Genomic DNA, 24,481 nt, shown 5'->3' with positions numbered 1-24,481 from the left:
CTGTCTCCACATTCATTTTATTAAACTGTGATTGCCCAATGCTCTGCTCACTACAAGCAAGCTGTCCGCTCTTATTTAATTGGCCCACAGCCTCCCTACTGCTCCTCAACAAGTGGGAAGGTCAATGGGTGCTCATGACCTGGGATGATGATGTCTGCCAATACTGGGCAAAAGACAGATTTTTTTCCTTCCCTGTTAACCATACCCGTGAACTGTAGCACATACATCCATGCCTTCCAACTAATTAGGTTTTAATCTGATCTCTAAAGGTACCGGAAGGAAAATCCTCATAATTATAGTGAGATAATCAATATAAGGATTAACGCTAGAAATTCATTTGTAAATAGATAGTCAAGAAGAGAAATATAAATATAAATTTCAATTGAAACACTTTTTTTCTTTTTTAATAGGGAGACTTCAGTTTTTTTCAGTGCTGCCTGGATGACTGGCCCATTTAAGCTTTTATTAAATTTTTTAATGCAGCTTTTTTTCTCTCTCTCATTATTAGTATTATTTTTGGCTGCACATAAGACTTTTCTGTTTAGGTTGGCTTCTGTGATTGTTTGGGTCACGCCAAGCATTACACTAGCAATGATTAACTGGGACATGGGAATTAAGAACTAAAGCTGCTTTAATTAGTAAAAGTGTTTGATAGAATGCAAGTTTGTAACAGGAGGGGTGACTTTTTTCTCCCAAACCGTCAAAATCTGTCAAAATCCTCACTAAGTGGGCACTAATTTGAGAAATTATATCAGCTGTGAAGTGAAGAGTGAAGGGGGAGGAAGAATGGTAGAAGCCGTAGCAGGAGCAGCCAATGCAAAGTGGTTCATGGGGGTGAGAACTGGATTCTTTTCTTGGCTGAGATGCTGGGGTCAAGGTCATGGCCTGCATAGTGGTTAGAGTACATGGTGTTTAAAGCTGGTTTGATCCTTAGCCAAGGGGCAGGAAATCCACAGAGGCTGCATCTGGACTCTGTATAGCTGGAGCGAGAACTTAAATTGGTGTGCAGAATGTGGACTTTGAAGTGGAACAGCATGCTGAAAAAACCTGGAGTAAAATTTGCCCCCTGATTATTCTTTATATGATTACCTGTGTAATATGATTATGCCAGTTTAGTGTGACTTTGATTGTGGAAAATTCATGTCATGTTTTCTCAGTGCTTCACCATAGTGAAAGGCGCTTTCACTACATTTTCAATACCCCATAACAGCATGTGCTTTGAATGTGTCCTATTAAGTTACAATAAAAAAAAAAGTAGGACACGCTATCATATAAACCAGAGTCTCTCTGCTGTGTTCAAGTGACTAATGTCACATCTCCAATTTCTCTTTGAGCGGTATAGCATGTGAAATATTCCTTTACTGAGAAAATGGGAAGGAGCAGTCGAATATAAGAAGTCTAAGCCTGTGGAAAAAGATTTCCTTTTCAGAATCAGAATCAGAATCAGAAACTTTATTGTCATTGTCATGAGAACAACGAAATTAAGAATGGTCCCCGATCATTGCATCATCCCTAGCAATATCAAAATATAAATAAAACAATAAAATTCAATAAATAAAATAGATAGAATACTTAAAATACTAATAAGATATAACAGTAAAACATTCACATACATTCCCACACACATGCTTCAGGCCGTGCATAGATTAACACAAGAGTGGCGTGATGGACATTTTTTTGTAGTATTCAGATGTGTTATTGCAGTTGGATAACAGCTGTGTTTGAGTCTATTAGTCCTTGCTCTGATTGCCCTGTACCGTCTGCCTGAGGGCAACAGTTCGAACAGGGAGTGGCCAGGATGTGAGGTGTCTTTTATGATGTTTTGGGCCTTTTTAAAACAGTGGGCGTTGTGTAGAACTTCCAGTGTGGGGAGAGGGCAGCCAGTGATCTTTTGGGCGGTGTTAATGATCCCTTGGAGTGCTTTCCTCTGAGCCCCTGTGCAGCTAGTGTACCAGATGCATATGCAGTAAGTTAGAACACTCTCAATGGTGGCTCTGTAGAAGGACACCAGCAGTCTCTGTGTGATGTTATTCCTCCTGAGAATTCTCAGGAAGTACAGTCTCTGTTGGGCCTTTTTCAGCAGCTCGGAGGTGTTCACACTCCAGGAAAGGTTCTCCTCTATATTGACTCCCAGGAAGCGGAAGCTTGCCACCCTTTCTACACAGTCCCCATTTATGAATAGTGGTTGGATCTCTGCCTTTTTCCTTCTGAAGTCTATTATGAGTTCTTTGGTTTTTGAAGTGTTGAGGAGGAGGTTATTGGCCTTACACCATGACGTCAGCTGCTCCACCTCGTCTCTGTACGTAGACTCGTCTCCCTTGGAAATGAGCCCCACCACTGTGGTGTCATCTGCAAATTTCACAAAGATGTTGCTGTGGTGGCGAGGAGTGCAGTCGTGTGTGTAGAGAGAGTAGAGCAGTGGACTGAGCACACAGCCCTGGGGTGAGCCAGTGCTGAGACTCAGGGCTGAGGATGTGTGATGGCCAACTCTGACTCTCTGTCTACGGCCCGAGAGGAAGCTATTGATCCACATGCAGGTGCTGTATGGAAGCCCCAGGTCTTGTAGCTTGGCCACCAGTTTGTGTGGAAGGATGGTGTTAAAAGCTGAGCAGTAATCCACGAAGAGCATCCGCACATAGCTACCATGCTCTTCCAGGTGAGTTAATGCAGCATGGAGTGCTGTGGCTACAGCGTCTTTTCTATAACCACCCAAAATGCATTTATTTTCCCCAAATGAGATTCTTTCTAAAAGTTTAACACGTACTCTTAAATGCTATATTTAACTCTTGACAGACTCTACCATGCAAAAAACTGCTGCCCGATGAAGCTTGAAACTCAATTCATACCCTGACCTAAAGTATCCAGAAATTAAGCATTAGGAATAACCGAGCAACGTTTTAGAAGCCCTGAAGAGTGAGCCTTTTTTCAGTAGAAGAAGTTCTTTCTATTACTATTGCTACTATTGTTTTGAAAACTGTTATTTTATTGACTGTATCGAATGAAATTAAGTTAAGTATGATTCAAAGTAAGCATGAAACATACTTTAATTTCTTAATAATTACCTTGAGAAGTTGGAGAAGGCTTTTCCTTTTCTCAAGGTAATACTCGTGTTTGAACATGCTGGGAGGGCTGGTTCTCATTTGTTCTTTAAGCTAGTGGAATGCATCCTTGTAAAGTTATTAGAGATATTATGTTTCCTCTTACCACGAAGTCATTAGAATCAAAATATTGTTTTAAGCTGATTACTCCCAGTAATTGAAGTTATTAGAAGTGAATGAAAACATACCTGTTATTGCTGGAAACTAGGTAGCTCCGGGACTTGATGATAATTTCTGTTATTAGAAATGATCAGAAAACATTATTGAATATGGCTTACGAGTGTCTCTGTTGCAGGTTTTTTGCTTTATTTTGTTTTAATGTATTTAAATCAAAGTGTTTTTGAAAGCTGACACAAAATTTATTCCATGTCTTTGATCAACAGTGGGAAGAGGTGAGCGGTTATGATGAAAACATGAACACCATCCGGACGTACCAAGTCTGTAATGTTTTCGACACCAATCAGAACAACTGGGTACGGACAAAATACATCCGGCGTCGCGGTGCGCAGCGAATCCACGTGGAGATGAAGTTCTCTGTTAGGGACTGCAGTAGCATTCCTAATGTTCCAGGCTCCTGTAAAGAGACTTTTAACCTATATTACTATGAATCTGATTCTGATTCAGCCACCAGAACATCACCACCGTGGATGGAGAACCCCTGGATCAAGGTTGACACCATTGCAGCAGATGAGAGCTTCTCCCAGGTCGACCTTGGGGGCAGAGTGATGAAGATTAACACTGAGGTTCGAAGCTTTGGCCCAGTGTCACGGAATGGCTTTTACTTGGCCTTCCAAGATTATGGCGGCTGCATGTCTCTCATCGCTGTTCGTGTCTTCTACCGGAAGTGTCCTCGTATAATCACTAACGGGGCATTATTCCAGGAGACCCTATCTGGAGCAGAGAGCACCTCCCTTGTGGCAGCAAGAGGGGTTTGTATCCCAAATGCAGAGGAGGTGGATGTGCCTATTAAGCTGTACTGCAACGGCGATGGAGAGTGGATGGTACCTATCGGGCGCTGTATGTGCAAAGCTGGGAATGAGCCTGTGGAAAATGGGACTGTTTGTCGAGGTATGTTTTGCTCTCTGTTTTCTCCTAAGACTAGTTAATCAGTCTTCTCTGTCATAACAGTGTACTCCATCAACTAAAGGATATAGTCCTTGCAATTTTTATCTCTTGTAGTGCACTAAGCTGTTCCGAGATCTATTTATTACAATGTAATTGACACTATAAAATGATATTAGGTAATATATCAAGAATATGATGGGAGGTACATATTCTATGCATAGCTTATTCAACATTGGGGCATTTCCATACAAAATATGATCCTATCCTTTTTCCAGCAGAAATAATAGTTGCTGGCGTTGGATCTTAAACTACACAGCTACTGCTGGAAGTCATGACTACAGAACATGTTGAGTTTTTCTGAGCTGCCGTAAAAGGATGTGAATCGCAGCACCAAACAACACAGGTGTTTGGTTTAAAATCATAACTGCTTTTCAAAGAAGCAGTTGTTTATTAACTTTCCTGCTCTGGAAATTGCAGAACATTTAGAGTAGACCTTAAACGAATCCTTAAATTATACACAATCAGTATGTGATTTTGTTTTGTTTTATCTCCTGTATGAATACATTCTTTATTCCATATGTATATATATATTTTTTATTAATATTAGTGCTTTTAAGCATTTGAGCTTCTTCCCAGAGAAAAACACATCTCTGTGCATATTGTTCACAGTGATCAAGTTCAACAGATATTTAAATAAGACCACACACACACACACACACACACACACACACACACACACACACACACACACACACTCAAATGCTAGCAACAATTTTGAATCTGTAAAATTCTTCTGCTTGTAGTATGCCTCCTCTCAACCAGTGGGACAAAGAGGACATTTTTCAAAATTGCACACATTTTCCTGTCAATTGGAATCCCTCTCAGGCAAATCGATTTGGCTTTTCAAAACATCAATGCACCCAACATTTACCTGTGCCATGCCCTATCCACACTCTGCCAGGTGGCATTTGGTCAGCGTGCTTAGAGATGCTGATCACTTGAAGCAGCACAGCAGCGTGTAACCTGCGGACTGCAGCAGTGCTGATCCAGCTCAGCACAACAAACCACCCACCTGCATTTCAGAGCGGTGTGTTGCTGCCTCTCTTATGTGCACCTGTAATTACAGCGCATCCCCTAGCGCCTGTGTGCTGGGAGGGTAAAACCTGATGGGTGCTGCCTCCCCAAACACTGTCAGGCCTGTTCAAGGACTACTAATGGGGACAGGCAGCGGCTCCTCCTTAAGGAATATGGGCCAATAAGAGGCATGTGAAGATGGTGCAGCAAGCTACTCTGATCCACATCCATGCATAATTACACTAATCTGCTTGTTTTCTGACCTACATGTAATTCACTGCATGTGGTGGATTGGAACATCTCAGGGGTGTCCTCAGTCATGGTGTATTTTGAGCTAAATGGGATTATACAATTAAATGTTGTCCACTCAGGGAAAGTATGTTGATCCACTTCATATCCTCACTGCGTTTTGCCTGCTCTGTCTGATTGCCTCCATATTTATTTCTCAGTTTCTGTTCACTGGCTTTGTTGGTCAAGATCAACTAGGATAAAACCTTTTTAATGGCCAATTTTCCCTTTTCGTCTTCAGCACCACTTAGGCAGTGAAAGTAGATTTGGGTACTGGCAGTTATTCTGGCAAGCATATATACACTACATGAGCGCAGAATTTCACCATTTTCTTTTTCCCTCTGTTTCCCTTGATCCTGTGATGCATTGACTCATTATTAAAGCTTTATGTGAGGGATGGATTATCTGTGAGTGCAGCTGTGGAATGCAGCACAATGATACAGAGATGGATTTTATGGCTCTATACAATAATTATGAGCTTCAGCACAAACAATTGGGAAGTGTGTCCTTTACCAAGAAAGGACATAAAACCATTACGACTAAAAAAAGATGTTGTGTTGTAGTTCCCCGATTGGTTAGAAGCCTTTTTGGATGGAAGACTGCCTTCAATTCATGTGCTCTCTAGTCATCTTCCTGAACACTGCAAACTGATATCACTACATTAAACTGTGGTCTGCCGCCGCCTTTCAGCTGCCAGAAGTTGGATAATGAATTGATCTATGAAAGATGCACATATGCCAGCCGATATTATGGGGTAATGAATTGATTTGTGAGAGGTGCCCTCAGAGGGTTCGTAAGGTATCCTCTTACATGAGGGGATTATGGAGCTGTAGAGACAGCATAAAGGAGGCAAGATGAAAGACACTATTTGTCCTCTAATAGTAATAATGCAACCAGTGCTTTGTACCAACATCTCAACTAAACGTGTAATTACGCATGTAACAATTAAACCCTTGGCAGGGATCCCGGCAAATAATTATGCTGTCATGAAATCTGTCAAAATATTGACAGCAGAATGGGGTGCTTACATCGAATTGCTGAGGCCTTTTTTTTCCCTCTGCAATTGTCTTATAAGTGAGATTAAGTTTCTTCTCTAAGAAGTGCCATGAGTGAAGAAACCATACCAGACCCTTTCAGTAGAGCTGGCCCTGACGAGAAAGATCTGATTTCCCCTCAGAGCCTTGAGGAGATGGTGCACCACAGAGACACATGAGGTCCTGTTTGCCCTTGCTGTTCGCTCTAGAATGAAAAGCATTCTCTTCAGTGGGGCACAATGAGAGCCATGTTCATGGGTGGAATTGCAATCTCCTTTAACAATGCCCATGTGTGTTTTCCTGAGTGTAATCTGATCATCTAACCCCATGCTATTGTGAGTTCAAGGGTCTCAACTGTGGGAGTGTGGCTCATGTTATTGAGGAGTGAAGATTCAGATGGAGACAATCTGTCACAGTGATAACAACAACTTGATTTATGTCTGGCAATGATTTTGATAGTCACTGTATCTAAGGACAAAGAAAAGTATTGTAAAAGAAGTAGCAGTTTGTGTACCCTTGTGGCCCAGATTTGTTGGAGTAGTAATATTCTGTAACTCCGATATCTACCAGATTTATTGGCAACTACTCCAGTATTTAGACATACTGTTTATTAGAGAACTTCTCCCAACTAATAGTAGAACTACGTGTTTTAGGTCACATTGAAAAGAATTGGAAAACAACACAAGTCTGTCTCCTGGTGAGGTCTGCATCATCGGTAGTAGGTGCTTGGAAGCAATGTTCCTGGAGTTACACCAGAGCAATTAGATTAAGGAGGAAAGGCTTCAGTAATTCTTCAGCCAAATGTGGCTATAGATAAAGAGAGTTAGGGGGGTCGAGTGCAAAGGTAGGTGCTGGGCGGACATGATTGGATAGACATGATTGCATGGAAAAGTGGTGGGGAGGAGGCGAAACCAGGAAATGAGTCCCCCTAACCCACTGTCAGAATCCCAATTATTGCAGCCTCTTCGTCTGGAGAGGCTTTAAGGATGGAAATCAGCGCAGCACAGACAAATCCACGCCGCTGCCTTTATTTCCCTCGGTGCCTCTGCCTTTAATGGCAGCTCTAATTGACTAACAGTGCACGTGGGGAACAGCCATGCTGATGACTGGATGGCTGTCCTCTGTGTGGAACAAGACACAAAGCAAAACAAAACAAACACACCCCCTCAAGGCTTCTGCTGCATTGTGCATTGTGCAAACAAAGATGAGGGAAGGTTTGCATTGGGCTGCAGTAACGGAGGAAAGCGAGTGAGGGAGAGAGAGAGTGGGAGAAAATAAGGGAAAGAAAGAGAGACCAAAATGTCAACAGCCTGCCTACACAATAGGCATTCACACAATATTATGTTAAAGTAAAAGCCTCTCGTATTCTTGTGGATTGATGGCTACTTCGGCTGCTGTTAGCTGTTTAGTTAAACATAAGGAATACAAATTAGTGCCTCAGCAGATGTTCATTACTGCAACATTTGCCTGTTAAATGGCATTACAGACAACATGACTTAATATCTGCATCATAAGCAGCATCCCTTAATTTCCATTACTGGTTTCTTTTTTACCCCCCTTTTCTTTTAAACACGGATCCAATAAAGGATTGTGATGTGTGTTTGATAGAGGCGGCCTCTTTGGTCTATACACATTGTAGGATGTTGTAACAGCAGGAGGTGAATAGACGAGCTCTAAGACATGTCATTTTGTTCCCAGAGGACCCCAGGGAACATTCAGGAGCCTTTATTCCTTCTTCCCCACTGTGATGGGATTTCAGTATGGCCAGGTGCTTTTTTTTTCTGTCTGCTGGTCTTCTATTTCTCTGTCTGTTCTCCACCCTGCACACATCCATATAGCAGCAAAAAGGGTGAAAAACAAGAAGAATTAAGGGAGCTTCAGATAAGGGAAAGAAAGAGTCTAATAAGACAAAACTGTCAAAATTCAGCCGTGTTGTTAGTACACAAATGAAATAACAGTAAGCAGTCATTTGTATACACATGCACTTTATTATCCTCATTTTCACAGCACATTTATCATATGTGGATGTGATAACGTGACCCGCGATCCCTGCGAATCTCTCAGAATTCAAAGATCATGGCCTGTTAAGCCTGCAAACGTTTTCCACATGGTTTTGCACATGCCGGGCTCTGCTCCATATGCCCCTCCGTCACACTCCTCATTATCCCACACCATCTTTTGAATCTCAAATTCAGACAGTATGACCTCTTATAATCCCGGCACCTCTTTTCACATTATTGGCCTTCTCCTTGACTGTAAGGGCTTCCTGTTGGTCTGCTTCTTGCTTGTAACACCTCTACCTGTCTCACTCTGAGCCCCAAGATACTATAGGTAGTTTTCTGGGATTTCTCCATGAATGCAAGGCAGAGTGACAAGTCTGAGACCTTATGGATTTATTTGTGATTAATTTGCCTTGGACAGGCAATTCTGGAAATGAGAGCCGTGTAGTGCACAGATCCATCCATATGGGACTCTTTCTCATCAGAGACGAGGCCGGGGCTTTGTCAAAACATCCCCATGTGTTGTCTCTCAGATGTCCTCGACCCGTGTCCTGTTAGAGGAATCCTCGCTCTCTCAGCTAAGGGAGACTGATGGATAAAGCATCTGTCTGGTAAAAAAAAAAAAAAAACACAGAAAAAGAGAAACAATTGAGCTCACTGTTTAATACAGGAATCCCTCTCGAGTATCAGTGACCTTGTTTTTTTTTTTTTTTGCTTCTTTCAATGATATATTAGAACTCGGTCAACACTGAAAAAATTGTGGTGTCTTGTGTTGTGTGCTGTTGACCTACATTGCAGCTAATCTAAAAGTGAGAGCAGAGAAAAAACAGTGTTCATGTCACTGATTAAAAGTGCTTAGAAGTGCCACATGTAATTTATGCCCATAGTGTGTGCATGCTTGTTCACACAGAGGTAAACCCTTGATCATTTTAGGAGGGTGACCATTCAGTCTCATACAGCATCACAGTGTTTCAGCCATTCAGTCTCATACAGCATCACAGTGTTTCAGACTCAGAAGCTCTAGACCACTCTGAGTGGGAGCACAATGGGAACACTGCAGCATTATAGACAGGTGTTTTAGTTATAATCTAACAGTCATTTATTGTGTTGCTTTTTTATTTCATTCGATATTTGCTTCCTCCTCTGCAGAGTCTTATAAACAATAATAGGATCTAAAATGAGAAGCATCACCGAACAACAAAGATCTCTCCCCTGCTAAACTTCACTTGCTTAAAGATTAAATAGCTGCACTAGTGAGGCCAAGAGATGGGAAGGGAAAGAGATAAATGGAATTGAAAGGCAAAGTGTAGGTGGGACGTATTAACAGGGACAGGCTAGAGCTAGAGTTCGTTTCTCTTCTTCTTCTCTTATCAGTGTAACATGCCCCAATGCCTGTCAACATGCTGCACTAATAACCAAGAGAGATAATCTCCACTGAGCAGCCGAAGAGAAAGATATCACAGAGAGAGAATATTAATGCCATAAACTTCATAATTGCGGTATTTTGTCATTCTGATGTTTTGACTTCAGCTTAGGGATTACTTGGTCGTACGCATTGAGATGAGACGGTACAGTTCCTTTCAAAAACACTTTATATAATATGAAAAACTTTGGCTGTTAATATGAAAATAAGTCTGCTTTCTTTGACTTTTGAACCATAATTCATAATATGACCAATACGGAGAAATAAGCATTTTTTTTCCTTTACATACAGTGACCTCCAGTACTTGGATTTAAAAAAAGAAAAGAAAAGTAATTTCTACAGTTAAGTGGTTTAAATGTATACTTATTTATCTGCTTGACACTATGAGTGCCACTTAACTTTGTAGCATGAGTCAGCATGCACTGTAAATCTCTGTGTTGTCGATATATCTCCCTTGCAGTGTCATTAAGATAAATTCCTGTGCATTTAATTAGTCGGCAATCAAGGCGATTTAGCTTCAGAAAGGACTTCCTGCTGCTGTAAAGGAAAACAAAAAAGATTGAGTTAATTTAACGACTGTTTCCACAGGCTGAGACTGAATAAGAAGAACCAACAAACAGAAAATATCCTTGGATTCAAGGGCAACATCTCTGTCCATCTCAGTGTGGTGATTGTGTCCACGCAAGCTTTACGTAACCCCCGGAGCCTCTGCAGAGTTTGGGCAATGTCAACAACCAAATCAAGGAGGTTATGTTGATATTTATTTTATTTGTGGATTTCATTCCATAATGTTTAGAAACCATCTGGTTAATGTCATCCCAGAAGTTGGACTCTTATAGCAAAGTTTTCTGTCATCGGTCTCCCAGGAAGGTGTTTGAGTCTTAAACTGTGCACTTCCACGCAAAGCCCCATGAAAAGTTAAGCTCTCCCCTGTTGAGAACCACTGCTGTACAACTGTGCTGTGTTTTCTTAGCCAGGTTACTACATGTGTCTTCCCGACTTCTGGCTGAAATCCACCTCACTAATATTGCATTAGGTCATTCACTATATCAAACATCACACCTCAAGAATGATCTGAAAATGATCTGAAAAACGATTTTAAAATTAATGATTTAAATAGAACTAGATTTGATCTCAAGTGTAACTTTGTCATGTTGCCGGATGAGGATCACCTAAGTTAGTGCAGTTTAAACTGATGGTGGTAGGAAAATGTGCTCCAGAGTTCAAAACCACAAACAGTAGTAGTGCAAGAAGAAAAAAAAGCTCATCTCCAGTGTCATCATTTTGGCTTCTGGAGCCATGAATGTTGATCTGAATTCTCTACTAGCCCATGTACTGGATGCTATATCAGATATTTCAGAGGATAAGCAAAAAGCCTGAACTACAGATGACAGTAGAAGAAAGTGAGAGGATCTTGAGGCTTCATAGTGAGAGAACTGTGTATATCTGCACCTAATTTTAGATATCTTAAGACTATCTATTCCTAGAACCTTGTAGCTACCAAAAGTAAAAATAGTCACAGCCAGAATCACTGCCATTACAAAACACAGATAAGCAGCGTCTGTACTTGACACTTAACTGCGTATTCTCTAATTCATGTTTTTTTTCCAAGATCTATTTTATTGTTGGTTTCCTACACACACATTGTCACTCTATCCAGTACTAGTACTTCAGCCAAAATACTGGCCTGGTTTAACTGTTGAAGCCACTTTGAGGGGGATGGTGTTTCATTGCTGCGGGGGACAGCTCTGCTTTGTAAATGGGCTACTTACAGAATTTTCTGGATGTTAAAACTTTTTTACCTCCCATCGGGCTGCTGCTAAGCAAATAAATTACTCAGTATAATGAGCTGTTCCACTCTCCCGTGGAAATTCACAAGCTATCGGCTAAAAGGTATGGTTCGACACGGTTTTTCTCATTCTTAGCACTCTTGTAAAGAACTGGGTTCATCTAAAGGATACAGATTTTTTTTTGAAAACATGCCTTGGAAGATGAAAGGCATGGCACAATCCGCTTGGCTAATCCTTATCTAGTCAGCTAGAATACGCTTTCCAGTTCATTATAATATGTACCCGTGGTTTATGGGTGACAAATCTCACAATGCCCCACTCTTTCGTGTTCTTCCTCTCTACCTCTAGGTCTTTGCATTATGATTAGTTTTATTTTCCCACAGGTTATACAGTAAACCCTTTAGGGATTTTAGTTGGGGTTTTTTTTATTGGTGGCAAAATAACAAGCTAATAAGAAGGCTGCTGCCTTGTGTGGGGGTGAAAAAACATTGCTTCCTTTGGACCTCACAGCATGAGTGCAGTACTGAGATATTATCAATTGTGTTTTTATGTCCCCATCATGCGTGAAAATTGGACAGTAATTACTTCTTAATTTCCTTTTAATAAGCTGAACTGTAGCCTTTTAATTCCGTGGAATGATAACGCAAACACGTTAGCAGTTCATACTTTGCACACTGTTAAAATAGACTCAGCTGATACACTCATTTTACCTAAGGAAGTGATTGATATCGCCACTTCTTGTTATAATGAACAACTCTATCCACTCAGTATCATCTGAACCTTTTACGGTTAATTTATTTAAATCTTGATACTAGAATTCCATGCAAGGAATACCTGAATACATTGGTTGCTGAAAACCTATTAACTCAACAATAAATACTGGATTTTAGCACTAACCTTAAAAAAAGAGGGAACTATAAGGTTCTTTAGGTCAAGGTTTGATTTCCTGTTTACTCAAAGCGTAGCCTCTCATAAAGCTTTAGTGGCTCAAAGAGAGAGAAGGATTGGAGAATAACAGGCACTAAAACAGAGACACACTCAAGGGGATAAACAGAAAAATCACGTACCCTGCTCCTCTAGTTGGACATTAACCACCCGCCAGTGTTTACTATAAAGCACAGATTGGCCTTGCAGCGTATTGATGCCTGGGAAATGCTCACTTCGTGCTGGGACCAGTGTTCTGGTTTATTGTGGTCATCTCAAGGCTGTGTGGTCTTTACAGTGTTTCACTCGCTTTTAAGGTGGGTGGGATCAGGGGTGGGGGTATCCGTGCATTTTCATGTGCAGGGTGTTTTCATTACACCCCACCAACTGACTTTGTATGGCACCATCTCAGCACACATTGGGGCCACTACTGGCTCCCCCCACAATATAGGCATCTCTGTTCTTCTGAAGTAACAGGCTTAAAGAACTGTATGGAATATATTAGTCACAGTTATTAATGAGGCTGTTTTGATTTTTGTCTCCCTCTGTCTTGGCTTTTTTTTTTCCACTGTGCAAAGTCATCGCGATGCTGGGGATTTTAGCTGAAACGAAAAGACAGATCTTGTCAGCTCTCAGGGAGACAGACATAGTTAAAACTAAACGGTGATTTGGCAAGAGGAATAGAACAAAAAGAGACTTAGAAAGAAAGACTCAGTGTAAACTTATGCTATGTCTCTGCTTATCATAAACTTCCTTTGGCAGGGGAGTGGATTTGTTTTGTTTATGGGATGATATTAACTGTAAGATATATAGGATATATATATGATTTATAGTTAACTTACATTATGAATTTTGCCTTTGTACAGCCACCCTTCAAAAGAAACTAATTTCCGCTGCTTGTATCTGCAACCTCATTCTTTAGGTTATGGGTGAGGGTGGGGACAAAGAACCACTGTTAAATTGACAGCTTTGTGTTTATGCTCAGCTCTCTCATCACCTCTCTTCAATGTGGACGTCCCCCCAATCCTTTTGGCAGTCTCCCCTCACTCGTGACCAAGACCCCAAAATACTTACTAACCCAGGTTAGAGGTCGTGATTCCCATAATTCCTGCTGCTTCACACTCGGCAGTGAACTCTGTATGAGCTGGAAGCCACTACCTGATGAAGCCAACAGAATCACGTCATCTGCCAAAAGCAGAGAGAAGATCCAAGGATTATAGTTTTTAAAATTTTGTTTTATCTCATTTAGGTAGCATCTGCGCATATTACTAATATTCAGAAGATTATAATTTAAAATCGACAACCCACCTAATTAAATTATATAAAACATTAAATGTAAACACTCCCTACGAGATATATTCTGCATGATTTAAATACAAATGAGAATACTGACAATTAGAATAAGAAAGAATATGTCTCTGCACTGTATGAGTGTACCATCGTGAAGGTTAATGTTATGACATTGACACTGAGCAGAATGTGACATTTTCAGCCACCGTAAGGGATAGCTCAGCACTCCACAGAGAGTAAGCCCCAATAGAGAAGACATTTTGAAGCTATCTGAATCCAAAATGAGCAGGCCCCACTCAAGCACAGCACTGATACATCGATGTCATTCATTCCTTCTAGAGCCTTGATAACTCCTCCTTGCGACCTTCTTACTAAATATAGCAATTCACGTATTGATTTGGGGATGTGGCGCATTCACAGCTTGCCTCCACCATAATGACCTATTTCAACAGATTGCTTGTAGTTAAGTAGTTTTCTTTCAGTGGAGCCTTTGTGTCAAGTCTACACAAGGAAGAAGACAGTCAAATTTTCCTTGTGGAGATGGACACAACATTTGCACACATCCATTGTCAATGTAGGAATCCTGCACAAGTGTAGTCTAGAGGATCTGTTTTTAACATTTTGATCACAGCATTCGTTTATTTGGTCATGCTCTCAATGTCACGGTCCGTGGAGATAGACCGTGTGGGAATGTGTGTGTTGGACCCAGACGCGAACACAAGCGAAGATGCAGGAGTGGATTAAACAAAAGCGAGCCTTTTATTATGGCTGATAACAGAACAAACCAGAGCGAGGGCAGTATAAGGGTAATAGTTCAAACAGAAAACCTAAACTGGCCATAAACTAAGAAAAAGCTATGGCTGGAGATACGGAACACAGGGGGTGGTAACACAGACGACGCGACACAGACTACATGAAACACAGAGACTAAATACACAAGAGGAATGATCAGGGGAAGTGGCCACACATGGGAACACAGCTGACACAGATAAACATAACAAGACATGGCAGGAGTAAACAACACTGACGGGAGACTGTCAAAGTAAAACAGGAAGTACACAGGTGCAAACAGGAGGAGAGAGAGAGCACGGGCATAGTGGGCTGGGGAAACATGGAATGAAACAAGGAGGGGAGATGAGGGCTCACAGATACATAGAGGGGCACACAGGGGATAAAAGTCACAAGGGGAAGTCAAATAAGGAACACCACAACAGGACAACGTAGGAAACATGGCCTAAATAAGGAACGAAATACAAAAATACAAGAAACTAAGAATACTGGGCCCACATGGCCCAGGACCATGACACTCAAGGCCCTCAGAAGATGTTTCCTTAACAACATGAAAACTTGTGAGATTATGAGAGTCAATTTGGCCTGCAGGCAGTGTGATTAAGTACGGATCATTCACAGTATTGTACCTCATTGCTAATAAAGTGTGGCAATGGGGAAAAGAGCCAATGAAAACTTGGCAAAAGGTGGTTTAAATTCCATCTGCTTGTACGCCATGCCAGCAGGCAGGTTTCCCATTACTAAATGACTGACTATGATTGAAATCATGGCTCTGACGCACCTCATTATCTGTCAGTATTATGTTGCAAGAGGGATGGGCATCAACAGGATCACTGTTATTCCAGTCAAATCATCAGCGATCCAGAAATACTGTCATTGTTTCATCAGAAGACTTTTATCAGATGTGCCTAAACACTTCACTGTTTATCTTTTTGGTCTTCCAAACAAAACAGAAGCCCAATCAAAAGTGATGTATAAGTTCTTTCCTGTAAATCCTTGAGTATGCAAAAGAAAACAGCACATTATACTTAATATATTCCCAGTTTCAATCTTTCATTTTAACCTCATCTATCAACACTAGATTTTCTGTAAAACTCATTTCAGGATTTTGACCTCAATGGAAGTAATTTATTCAGTAGAGTTTCTACAGTGGCATTGTCATTCACCTGAGAGATTTTATCAGCCACATCACAAAACCCCTGAGAACATAAGTCCTTCCTCCTCCGTTAGTCATTCATTGGTCTTCTAGGGATAGCCACAATTGGGCCTTTGTGGGCCTGGCTTGTCTGTCATCTCCCTGGTTCTGTTGATATGGGACTTGTGCTGAGAGCGTGGACTTCTCATACACTGCACTAAGCGCTAGCTAATTGAGCTTGTCGAGCCAGAACCTGTTAGTGTGCTGATAAGAAGGTATTTGACCTCTTAGGAGGCCCGCACTGGTTCCCAGTGGAACACATTGTTACTGTATTTTATACTTTTTCTGTATTGAAATAAACTTTCAAATAAAGTTTTATTTGTTTAGAATTGAACAGTTTTTTTCTGACACCTTAATTCACAATAATAGTGAATGTCAGGCCAGGGTTCTAGAGATTGTACGTTGATAAAGAAAGACCCCTGAAAAAAATCACAACATAGGACTGCAGGTTGTTTTTTTTTTTTTTAATGTATTCAGTATATTCTCCCTCTGGTTAAGAGAGTTGGAAGAGGTCTACAAATCAATGGCTTTGGAAGGCTGCCCTTCCCGTTTCCTCATCAAAGTTCCAAGCAGAAAAGCAAGAGTAGCAGTGTTTCCACCGTCCTGTTTTCTCATTGTACCAGATCTTCTAAAATAGTTTTGGCACTTCATCTCCCCCCTGTTAATAGTAGGTTATTCGATTTTCAGAAACCTGTACGACACAGATATTACACAAATTTACTTTAGCTTTGTCTGGCGCTTTGTGAAAGCACACCTCTATGGCATTTCTGACCATCTACAACATGTGTAATGTTTCTTGTTTGTTTTTTGTTGGCTTTTTTGCACTTGGCATTTCATTTATGGGTTCTGTGGACAGGGATTTTAGTCTGAGTGAAACTGACATGACCCCCGCTAGCCTCCCTAGGATAATCCTGCTGCCTCCAGGAACCCAAGACTAATCTGCCAGTCGTCCTTTTGCAGGCCCTAACTCATTTGAAGCTGCCTCAACTTCTGACACTCTAACTTTAGAAACCCAAAAGTGGATCTGACTGATGTCTTTGTTTTTTCTTTTTTTCTTTTTTTGCGCATAGGCAAGTTTATACCAGTGCTGTAAATTTCTCACAAATAGATGTGGTAATGATGGCTCACATGACTGTCAGCTTATGGCTACGTACAGTACAGTAGCTATTCCTCAGACAGCGACTGTAGGCATCTTCTAGGCCTTTATATTTGTACAATGACCTTTTCAGTACGTTGGCATTAATGTCAAAGGGGATATGTGTTGGTTTGTGTGGGTATGTCACATATGTGGTACTGGAATGTGTTGAATTGTGCCAAGTGGAAAGCTATGCTTCAGGCAAGGTGCGCTGAATTAGGGTTTTATGTGTGGCATGTATGCATTTCAGTCATACTATTAAGCGTCTCTAACTGAGGATGATTGACTAGCCTCATCAGAGACTCTCCAAGACGTGATGGGCATACATAAAAAATCTCATCTAATAAAGATGTGATTAGTTTTCGCCACAACCCATAATGAAACAATTTGAATGTTGGGTTCAAAACCAGTATGCTGTAAAGAGAAAAGATGCTATTAAAGATACAATGAAGTGATGCATTTATCCATTAACGTAGTGTAACTGCACATCCCATTACAGCAAATGTTATTGTTTCTGTAGGGCTGACAACAAAATTAAAAACTAAAATACAGACTGAAACCAGGCCTTCATTCCTCCTTAAAAAGTCCAAATTGCTAACACCTGGCATAGCATAGAGGAGCATTTCCTGAAAATGAAGAGGATTCAGGATTCTTTGAGTAGATGCTTTGCGAGGGAACATGGAAGCATCAATGGTTATCCTTATATACAGTAATTATTTTCTTAACCCCCTTTGTAGTTAATCGCTTACAAACATTTTTTTAGAAAGGTCTTCGAACTAGATGTAATGTGTTCAGACCTGCCTGTCTCTCTTTGGCTTTACCATTCTGTGAACCACAAAAGAGATAATTACAGTATAAAACCATTTATTTACCTCAGAGATTTGAACCAAGAAAGTGCTAGAATATGTTAGTGTTAGTCATGTTAGTGCTTTGTGTGAATATATTAATACTTTTGCAAGGAGCATCCATGGTAAAGGGCAAGTACTTCACACAAATCAGTGTTAATATGTTTTCAGTGGTTCTAGGCAATACTGTCTATTCAATGAGCATAAACAAACACCAAGCATTCATGAAAAAATGTTAAAAAGTATGTTTCCATGAACAGGACACAGTGCGTAACTATTCTTAGAGAGCAGCTGTTTTGGTGTAAGCCACCCCAACAAGGGAAGACTTGGCCTGAAGGCATAGATTGGAGAAACTCAGGAGCAAACTAGTTACCAAGGTAACAAAGGGCTTGCCTATCTCTCCCTCTGCCCCAGAATCAGCCTGATCCTCTGTGTGAGCTGGATACTTAATTTCACTGACCCCCTGGGTCTTGGCTGAACAGTCTCCATTGATTAGGACAAATGGAAGGGAGACCAGCCAGCTAAGCCCCTCCTTTATCGGGGTTAAGGATGTAGTCATAGAGGGGGAGAAGATGTAGAGCAGGCAGATGAATAGCTCGGAGATCGCTTGTTTTAGATGAATTAATGACATATTTAAAGGCTAATTAGTCGATGTATTCACTCAGTATAAATATGCTTGGGCCATCACCTCACTCCGCAGCCATGATTGGACTATTTAATGTATTCCACCTCTAAATGGCAGTCATTAAAGCCTTCAAATGAATCTCCTCCCAACAATACCACTCTTTTCAGGTGCAGGTGTAATGGAGCAGGGAGGAGGTTTTGGATGTGTTTTGTGTAGGTGCAAATGTCTGATTTTGCTCCTTGAGGTTGCATCTTTTGAGTCGGGTAAAATCGTGTTTTGGTGATTTGTCTTCCGTGGCTTGTCATGACTTGAATTTTTATGAACTTATTATCCATTTGACAAGTAAGCCTGATTTGAGTCACGCGATCAAAGCAGAGAATATATGTGAAACGTACACCTTTTGCCTTGTATTATTCTTGGCAACTTACAAGGTCTGCAAAAGGATTTGATATTTATTTATCATTTGCAAGAAGCTGAACAAGGTTGAAACGTGTCTTCCTACTGATTGACAGGCTGAAAGAATAATATTTTGTCTATAAATGTATTTTTAAAGTAACGTTTGTTTGTGCAGACGTGTGTCTACGTGCTTCATGGATGCGAGCACAGGTGCCAAATAGGCACGTTACAGCTGTTTTGGGAGTTTTTTTCTTCTCTTGTAGATGAAATGGATAATATAATTCACTCGGACTCCCTACTGCCTCATTAAATGCTTGTGGTCAGAAGAATTGATATAATCTTCAATAAATACACTCCAGGGAGAGATGGTTGTAGATATGAAATCCAGCCCCTGAAAATTATACCCACGGTCCAGTTTGGGGCACTGTTTATCTATTGTGCTTTGTATGAGGTATGTCTTTGTGTGTTTGTATGTGTGCATTGGAGGGTTACACAGGGACAGTGGCAGGATTCAGCACCAGCTGCTCCTTGCAATGCCACTCACCCCACTGCCCCTCACACCCACCCCCACCCCACCCTTCTGCTGTGACACCTCCCTTGTCCCTACTGACTGGACAACACGCAGCCCCTTTATGCCACCTGTCCATCAGCTAGACTGCACCTTAGGGAGCCTCTGTCGCCGAGCTTGGAGCTGCCGCTTTCTGCCTTTGTTTGGATTTTAGTAAAGCCTCCCTCCTCCTCCCCCGTCTTTCCTCGTCTCTTTCTCTCTTGCTCGGTCTTGCTTGCTGTTGCTCTCAGTGCTGTCCTTTACAAACACAGACACACAAAAAGACATATACAGACCGGTGATTGCCTCTGTCAGCTATTTCCTACATCTGCCTCCAGGCACAAAGGACTCTACCGCCTCTACCCATCTCCTAGCTTGCCTCTCACCTGTACCGGCCAGGATGCCAGTTACTGGGGCTGTTGTGCTGCGCAGAAAATAAATGCTGCCTGTTGAACTAGATAAGGAAGATTAAAGTCAATGTGAAGCTGATGGTATTTTACAAATTCAGACAAGCTCCAAAAACAGTCGGACAACTTTAATAGGTTGTTTATTTCACACACTGTGCAGCACAAGTCATTCTGTATTGCTTATCTACACGAAGATGAGTATGTGAATTCTAGGCCGACGTGCTTTTTGTCTTCAGTGGGTCACTGAGGTTATTTATCATCCATTCGTCCCACTATTCTTCTGCCTCTTCCTTTTCCACCTCTTATCCTCTTCCTGGGCTCACCGAGTCCTACTGTCATCAGCAGTCTGAGACAATCGGGGCTGTAAGGTCCGGGTGCAGCCTGCGGAACGGAGCGGGGAAGCTGCCTCACATAGCAATGGCTCCTGTTGCCCTAGCAACTGGCTGTCCTTGAGAAAAGGGCACATTTGGGGGTTTAGGAGGCCATAGCACTAACAGCCCCAGTCAAAACTCATAAGGAGTTCAGACACATTGATCTTTACATCTCAAGAAAGCACGTAGTGTAAACACAGTCCTCCAGAAATGCTTTAAAAATAGATGTCTGATTCATAGCCTTAGAGAGCTGTGATATAGAGCATGAGTAGTTTGGAATGTATTTTCCCCCCTATGTAATTCTCCATAGGGGGGGAGGCAGCAACTCTGCAACCACTGTATAGTCTTGCGTTTCGAGGGATGCTGTGCTTTTCAATGCATCCCGTGGTGCAGCAGGTGATCTGTTCCCACGAAGGTGCAGGCGAGGGTTGGTGGAGCCTGCACACATTCTTTTGTTTGCCTCTACGATCACAGCTCAACGGCCTGACATCTGATCGCTACTGTGTCTTCTAATTTCCTACCCATCTCAAATTTGAAACAGTGCACACTCATTCAGCTGGTACGTAAAAAGAAAGGTGGAGCTTTTTTCCTCTGTCATAAACACCGAGGTACTACAAACACAATAACTGGTATGCCGTGTCAACTTACAGTAAAAGTTCAGTGTCTCTACTTGCAGCTTGCATGCAATGTTAGGTAAGGCTGAGGGAAAATAACTTTATGCAACAAAGGTGAATTTAAACGGACTTTTAAATAGTTTTGAAAACTTTCGAACTATTTAAAGACAGCTGTGAAATGATGGTTTAATGAAGAACAACTGTAGCAGTGATTAGTAAATATGCAAAAAGCTCATTAGAATTCAGCTATTTGAAACAACCAAGCAAAGTGCATACATCTGTGAACCTTCTGCAATAAACCACAGATTTTTTTTTTACTGAATTAATTACTTTTTCCAAGCACAGACATTTAATTAGTGGCCAGATTATGAAGTACCATGTTCTAATTTCAAATTATATACCATTATCTGCATTAACGGATGTTTTTTTCCAGTCTTGTTAATGATCTGTCACTACAAATAATAGGACACATTTTAGCTACCTTCTGTGTGATGTGGATCCTCAAGGCTGACAAGCCATCTTAAATAGAGATTAATGCAGACAATGGGGCATGCCTCCTGCCACACCCCAACCATCTGCAACCCAATGTACCTAAGAGGTCCACCAGCAACCTGATTGGACCTCTACATCCTCTGGAGAGCAAGCTGTCAAGTGATCTGCCTGCATGAAATGACCCTTTCCGCTTTATTCCCCCCAACCGCTCACCCTCTAGCCTTGTTCATGTTTCGACCCTGTGTGTATATGTGTTGGCTCAGATGCCTGTAATTTCACCATTTGTGCTTCTTCTTTTTTTCCCTCCCCTACTGAAAAAAGTGGGAAAAGATGAAAAAACAGAGTGCAGTGAAAATTCCAGACATTATTACTGTGCAGCATGCATGGCTCCAGTGATACTTTCCTTTCATCTCTGTTTCCTCCTTTATTGACAGATGGTAGTTATCAGACAGTATGGAAATACTGTGGTTAAGATAGTTTTCACTGATTTTTTTTCCCCGCTTTGGTATTTATGACCCGATGATCGTCTTGAGAGCGTTGTGGTCTTGAACAGAGGGCCAATCTGCCAATGTTGTATGAGTCAAGAAGCTAACATGTGCCACATGGGAATGATGTTCTGCAGAGACGCTGAGTGTTTGAGTGCAGTGGTGTACTCATGGTGTGCGTACTTTAGTGTTGCACCAAAGTGTTGATATATGACTCGAGTTAAAAATTTAATTAATCAATTGAAAGTACATCAGTTGTTTGAAAATATTAAATTTGGAAAAAAGCCTTTTTTTTCCGGCTTCTGGTTTCTCAAATAAAGATTTTCAGCTTTTCTGTATTATGATAATTTAAACTGAATATCTCTTGGGGGTTGGGACTGGAACCGTGTTGAGGCCTTTTTCAACAGAAAATTTCTGATGTCTTAAAAGAATTAAGTTGAATAGATTAATTAAAACATATCTGTCCAATTAATTGGAGCCAGAAAGAAAAATCCGTTTTATCCCCAGCTGCGTACATGTATGCAATATTTTCCAAAAATCAACTGTGATTATAGTTAACAAAATACAAATTACTTTATCAAAATCTGCTTTATAAAAAATTCAAAAGAGACCAAAAATACTTGAGCGTAATATGTACTATATCTGTGCCTTGTTGCTCCCCTGTGTTATTTATGGCCAACGTTAAAGAGATAATAAGAAATAAGGTCAGTTAGTTGGAAATTAATTTACACCAGTTGTTACATGATGAATATTTCCCTTGCAGAATATTTTTAGCTGCCGCTGACATTCTGAAAACTTTTTTTTGTCCTTGTAAATACCAAACCTTGTGATGGTGAGCCTCATATACGTGGCACATATATGAGGTTAAGCCCTTGAAGTATGAGCTGAAATTGTCCTTTGGGCCATGGCCAGATGGGGTTTATTAGTAGCTTTCTGCTTTACGGCCTCTACTTATTTATGTGTTGATGTATGTGCATCAGAAGAAGATGGATTAAATGAGTTTCCTGGGAGTAGGTACGGTACAGGTCCTGTTTGTGTGTATGTGTGCTTTGGGTCTTAGCCCTCCTAAGGTGCCTATACCCTCGGAGCTCATTTCCCAGGTGCCCCACATTCCCAGCTAATCTGCTCCTCACTTCGGCTCCTAATCTGTCTCAAAGGACTCTGCTGAAGGGAGGGGGATTGGGGATCTGAGCTCTGTGACAACTGCATAGGAAACACAGCTTAGAGCAAAATGCTGAGGTACATAGTGGGAAAAATCATTCTGCTGTCCTCTCATACCCCAGGATGCATGAGTCCAGTCACCTTTGTGAGTACATAAGCACACAAAGTCGCAAAAATGTATGTATGTAAGATCAGCAAACGTGTATGTTTAGCCTCTTCACCCATCTAGTGAATAAATTTTGTTATAGTTTTCCTGACCTGCCTTAGTTATAAAAGTTGAATATCAGACAAGAGTTTCTTACAATATACCCCATTTAAATGACCCTGTGGTATCCTTGAGTTTGAGTGTGGGTTGATTTACACCTTGGAGTTCATCAGTGGTTACCCTCACACACTGGCACTGTCCTGGCTCACAGTGTGAGGAGCCACACAGAGCCCCAGACCTGTTAATTGCACCAGACATGGAAACCTACAGGGAGAAATGAATATATCATTTGTGTGCCAGTGTGTGTGTGCATATGTATGTGTGTGTGGAGTGAAGCGAATGCCAGTTGTCTAATAGCTTTCACACAAGCCTGATTGAATTAGATGGCCAGGAGGACTGCGTTCCTAATTGAATTGCAGAGACCCTGTGTTGCAAACAGTGCTGTCTAGTGTTCCCCATGGAAGTGCTGAAGCAGAGGGGGGCAAGCCGGTTTGTCCTCGGTCCCAAGAACAGACACGCAACTCGTGGCTGCTCCACTATAGTTTATCTGTGGCTGTGACTGACATTTCACAAGGTTACACTCCACTCAGATGTGACCAGTTCAAGGGCTGATAGTCTATATTTGTGGCTGAATGATAGTAAAGGTAATGAGAAAGCCATTGCAAAAGCTAACAGGTTGTCTTAATCTAATTTAGGCCTTTGAATGAGCGTTGGTCTCTCTTGTAAAAAGAACAAATCTCTTTATATAAGCCTCTAATTTGTCCCGTCAGTGATTCATGTAGTTTTTACGGGCAGCACCAAAGCAAATGGAAGCCCAAACTTGTCCATGGCTCGCTCTAGGGGCCTCTTTGGTCACAGAGGAATACAGGGAAATACCCCCCCCCCCCCCCCCCCCCACACACACACACACACACACACACACAATCCCTCTGACGCTGCCCATTTTCACCGCTTTCAGCACTTTTTCCTGCTGTGCACACAAAACCTAGCACCTCTGTCTTTTTTTTCTTTTTTTTTCACCCCTCCAGCCTTTTCTCTTTTACACCTTGAACACCACACATGAACACACACCCCTTGCCTGTCTTTATCTCCCTTGTCTATTCTTTGATGGTGTGTTCATCAAATAAAGCAGTTTTGGGGAGGGTGGATTGGGCCCTGAAAAGAGTGAGTTGGGAGGGGGCTTGAAGGGTGTGCTGTTTTTGCTGTGATGGCCCATCCTCCTGGACAA

General features: G+C 41.4%; 1 protein-coding gene across 4 annotated transcripts in view; it reads left to right on the top strand.

Annotated features, from left to right (window-relative positions):
• Positions 1-24,481, top strand: part of ephb2b (eph receptor B2b) — a 125,396-nt gene that overhangs the window by 58,873 nt on the left and 42,042 nt on the right. For all 4 annotated transcript variants that reach the window (XM_012918198.4, XM_004547451.4, XM_004547452.4 and 1 more), the window contains exon 3: positions 3,482-4,166. In XM_012918198.4, coding sequence (XP_012773652.2) covers positions 3,482-4,166 — 685 coding nt within the window. The remainder of the gene's footprint in view (positions 1-3,481; positions 4,167-24,481) is intronic.

This window comes from Maylandia zebra, linkage group LG5 (assembly GCF_041146795.1).
Source record: "Maylandia zebra isolate NMK-2024a linkage group LG5, Mzebra_GT3a, whole genome shotgun sequence".
NCBI lineage: Eukaryota > Metazoa > Chordata > Actinopteri > Cichliformes > Cichlidae > Maylandia > Maylandia zebra.
This window is presented reverse-complemented; position numbering and strand designations above follow the sequence as displayed.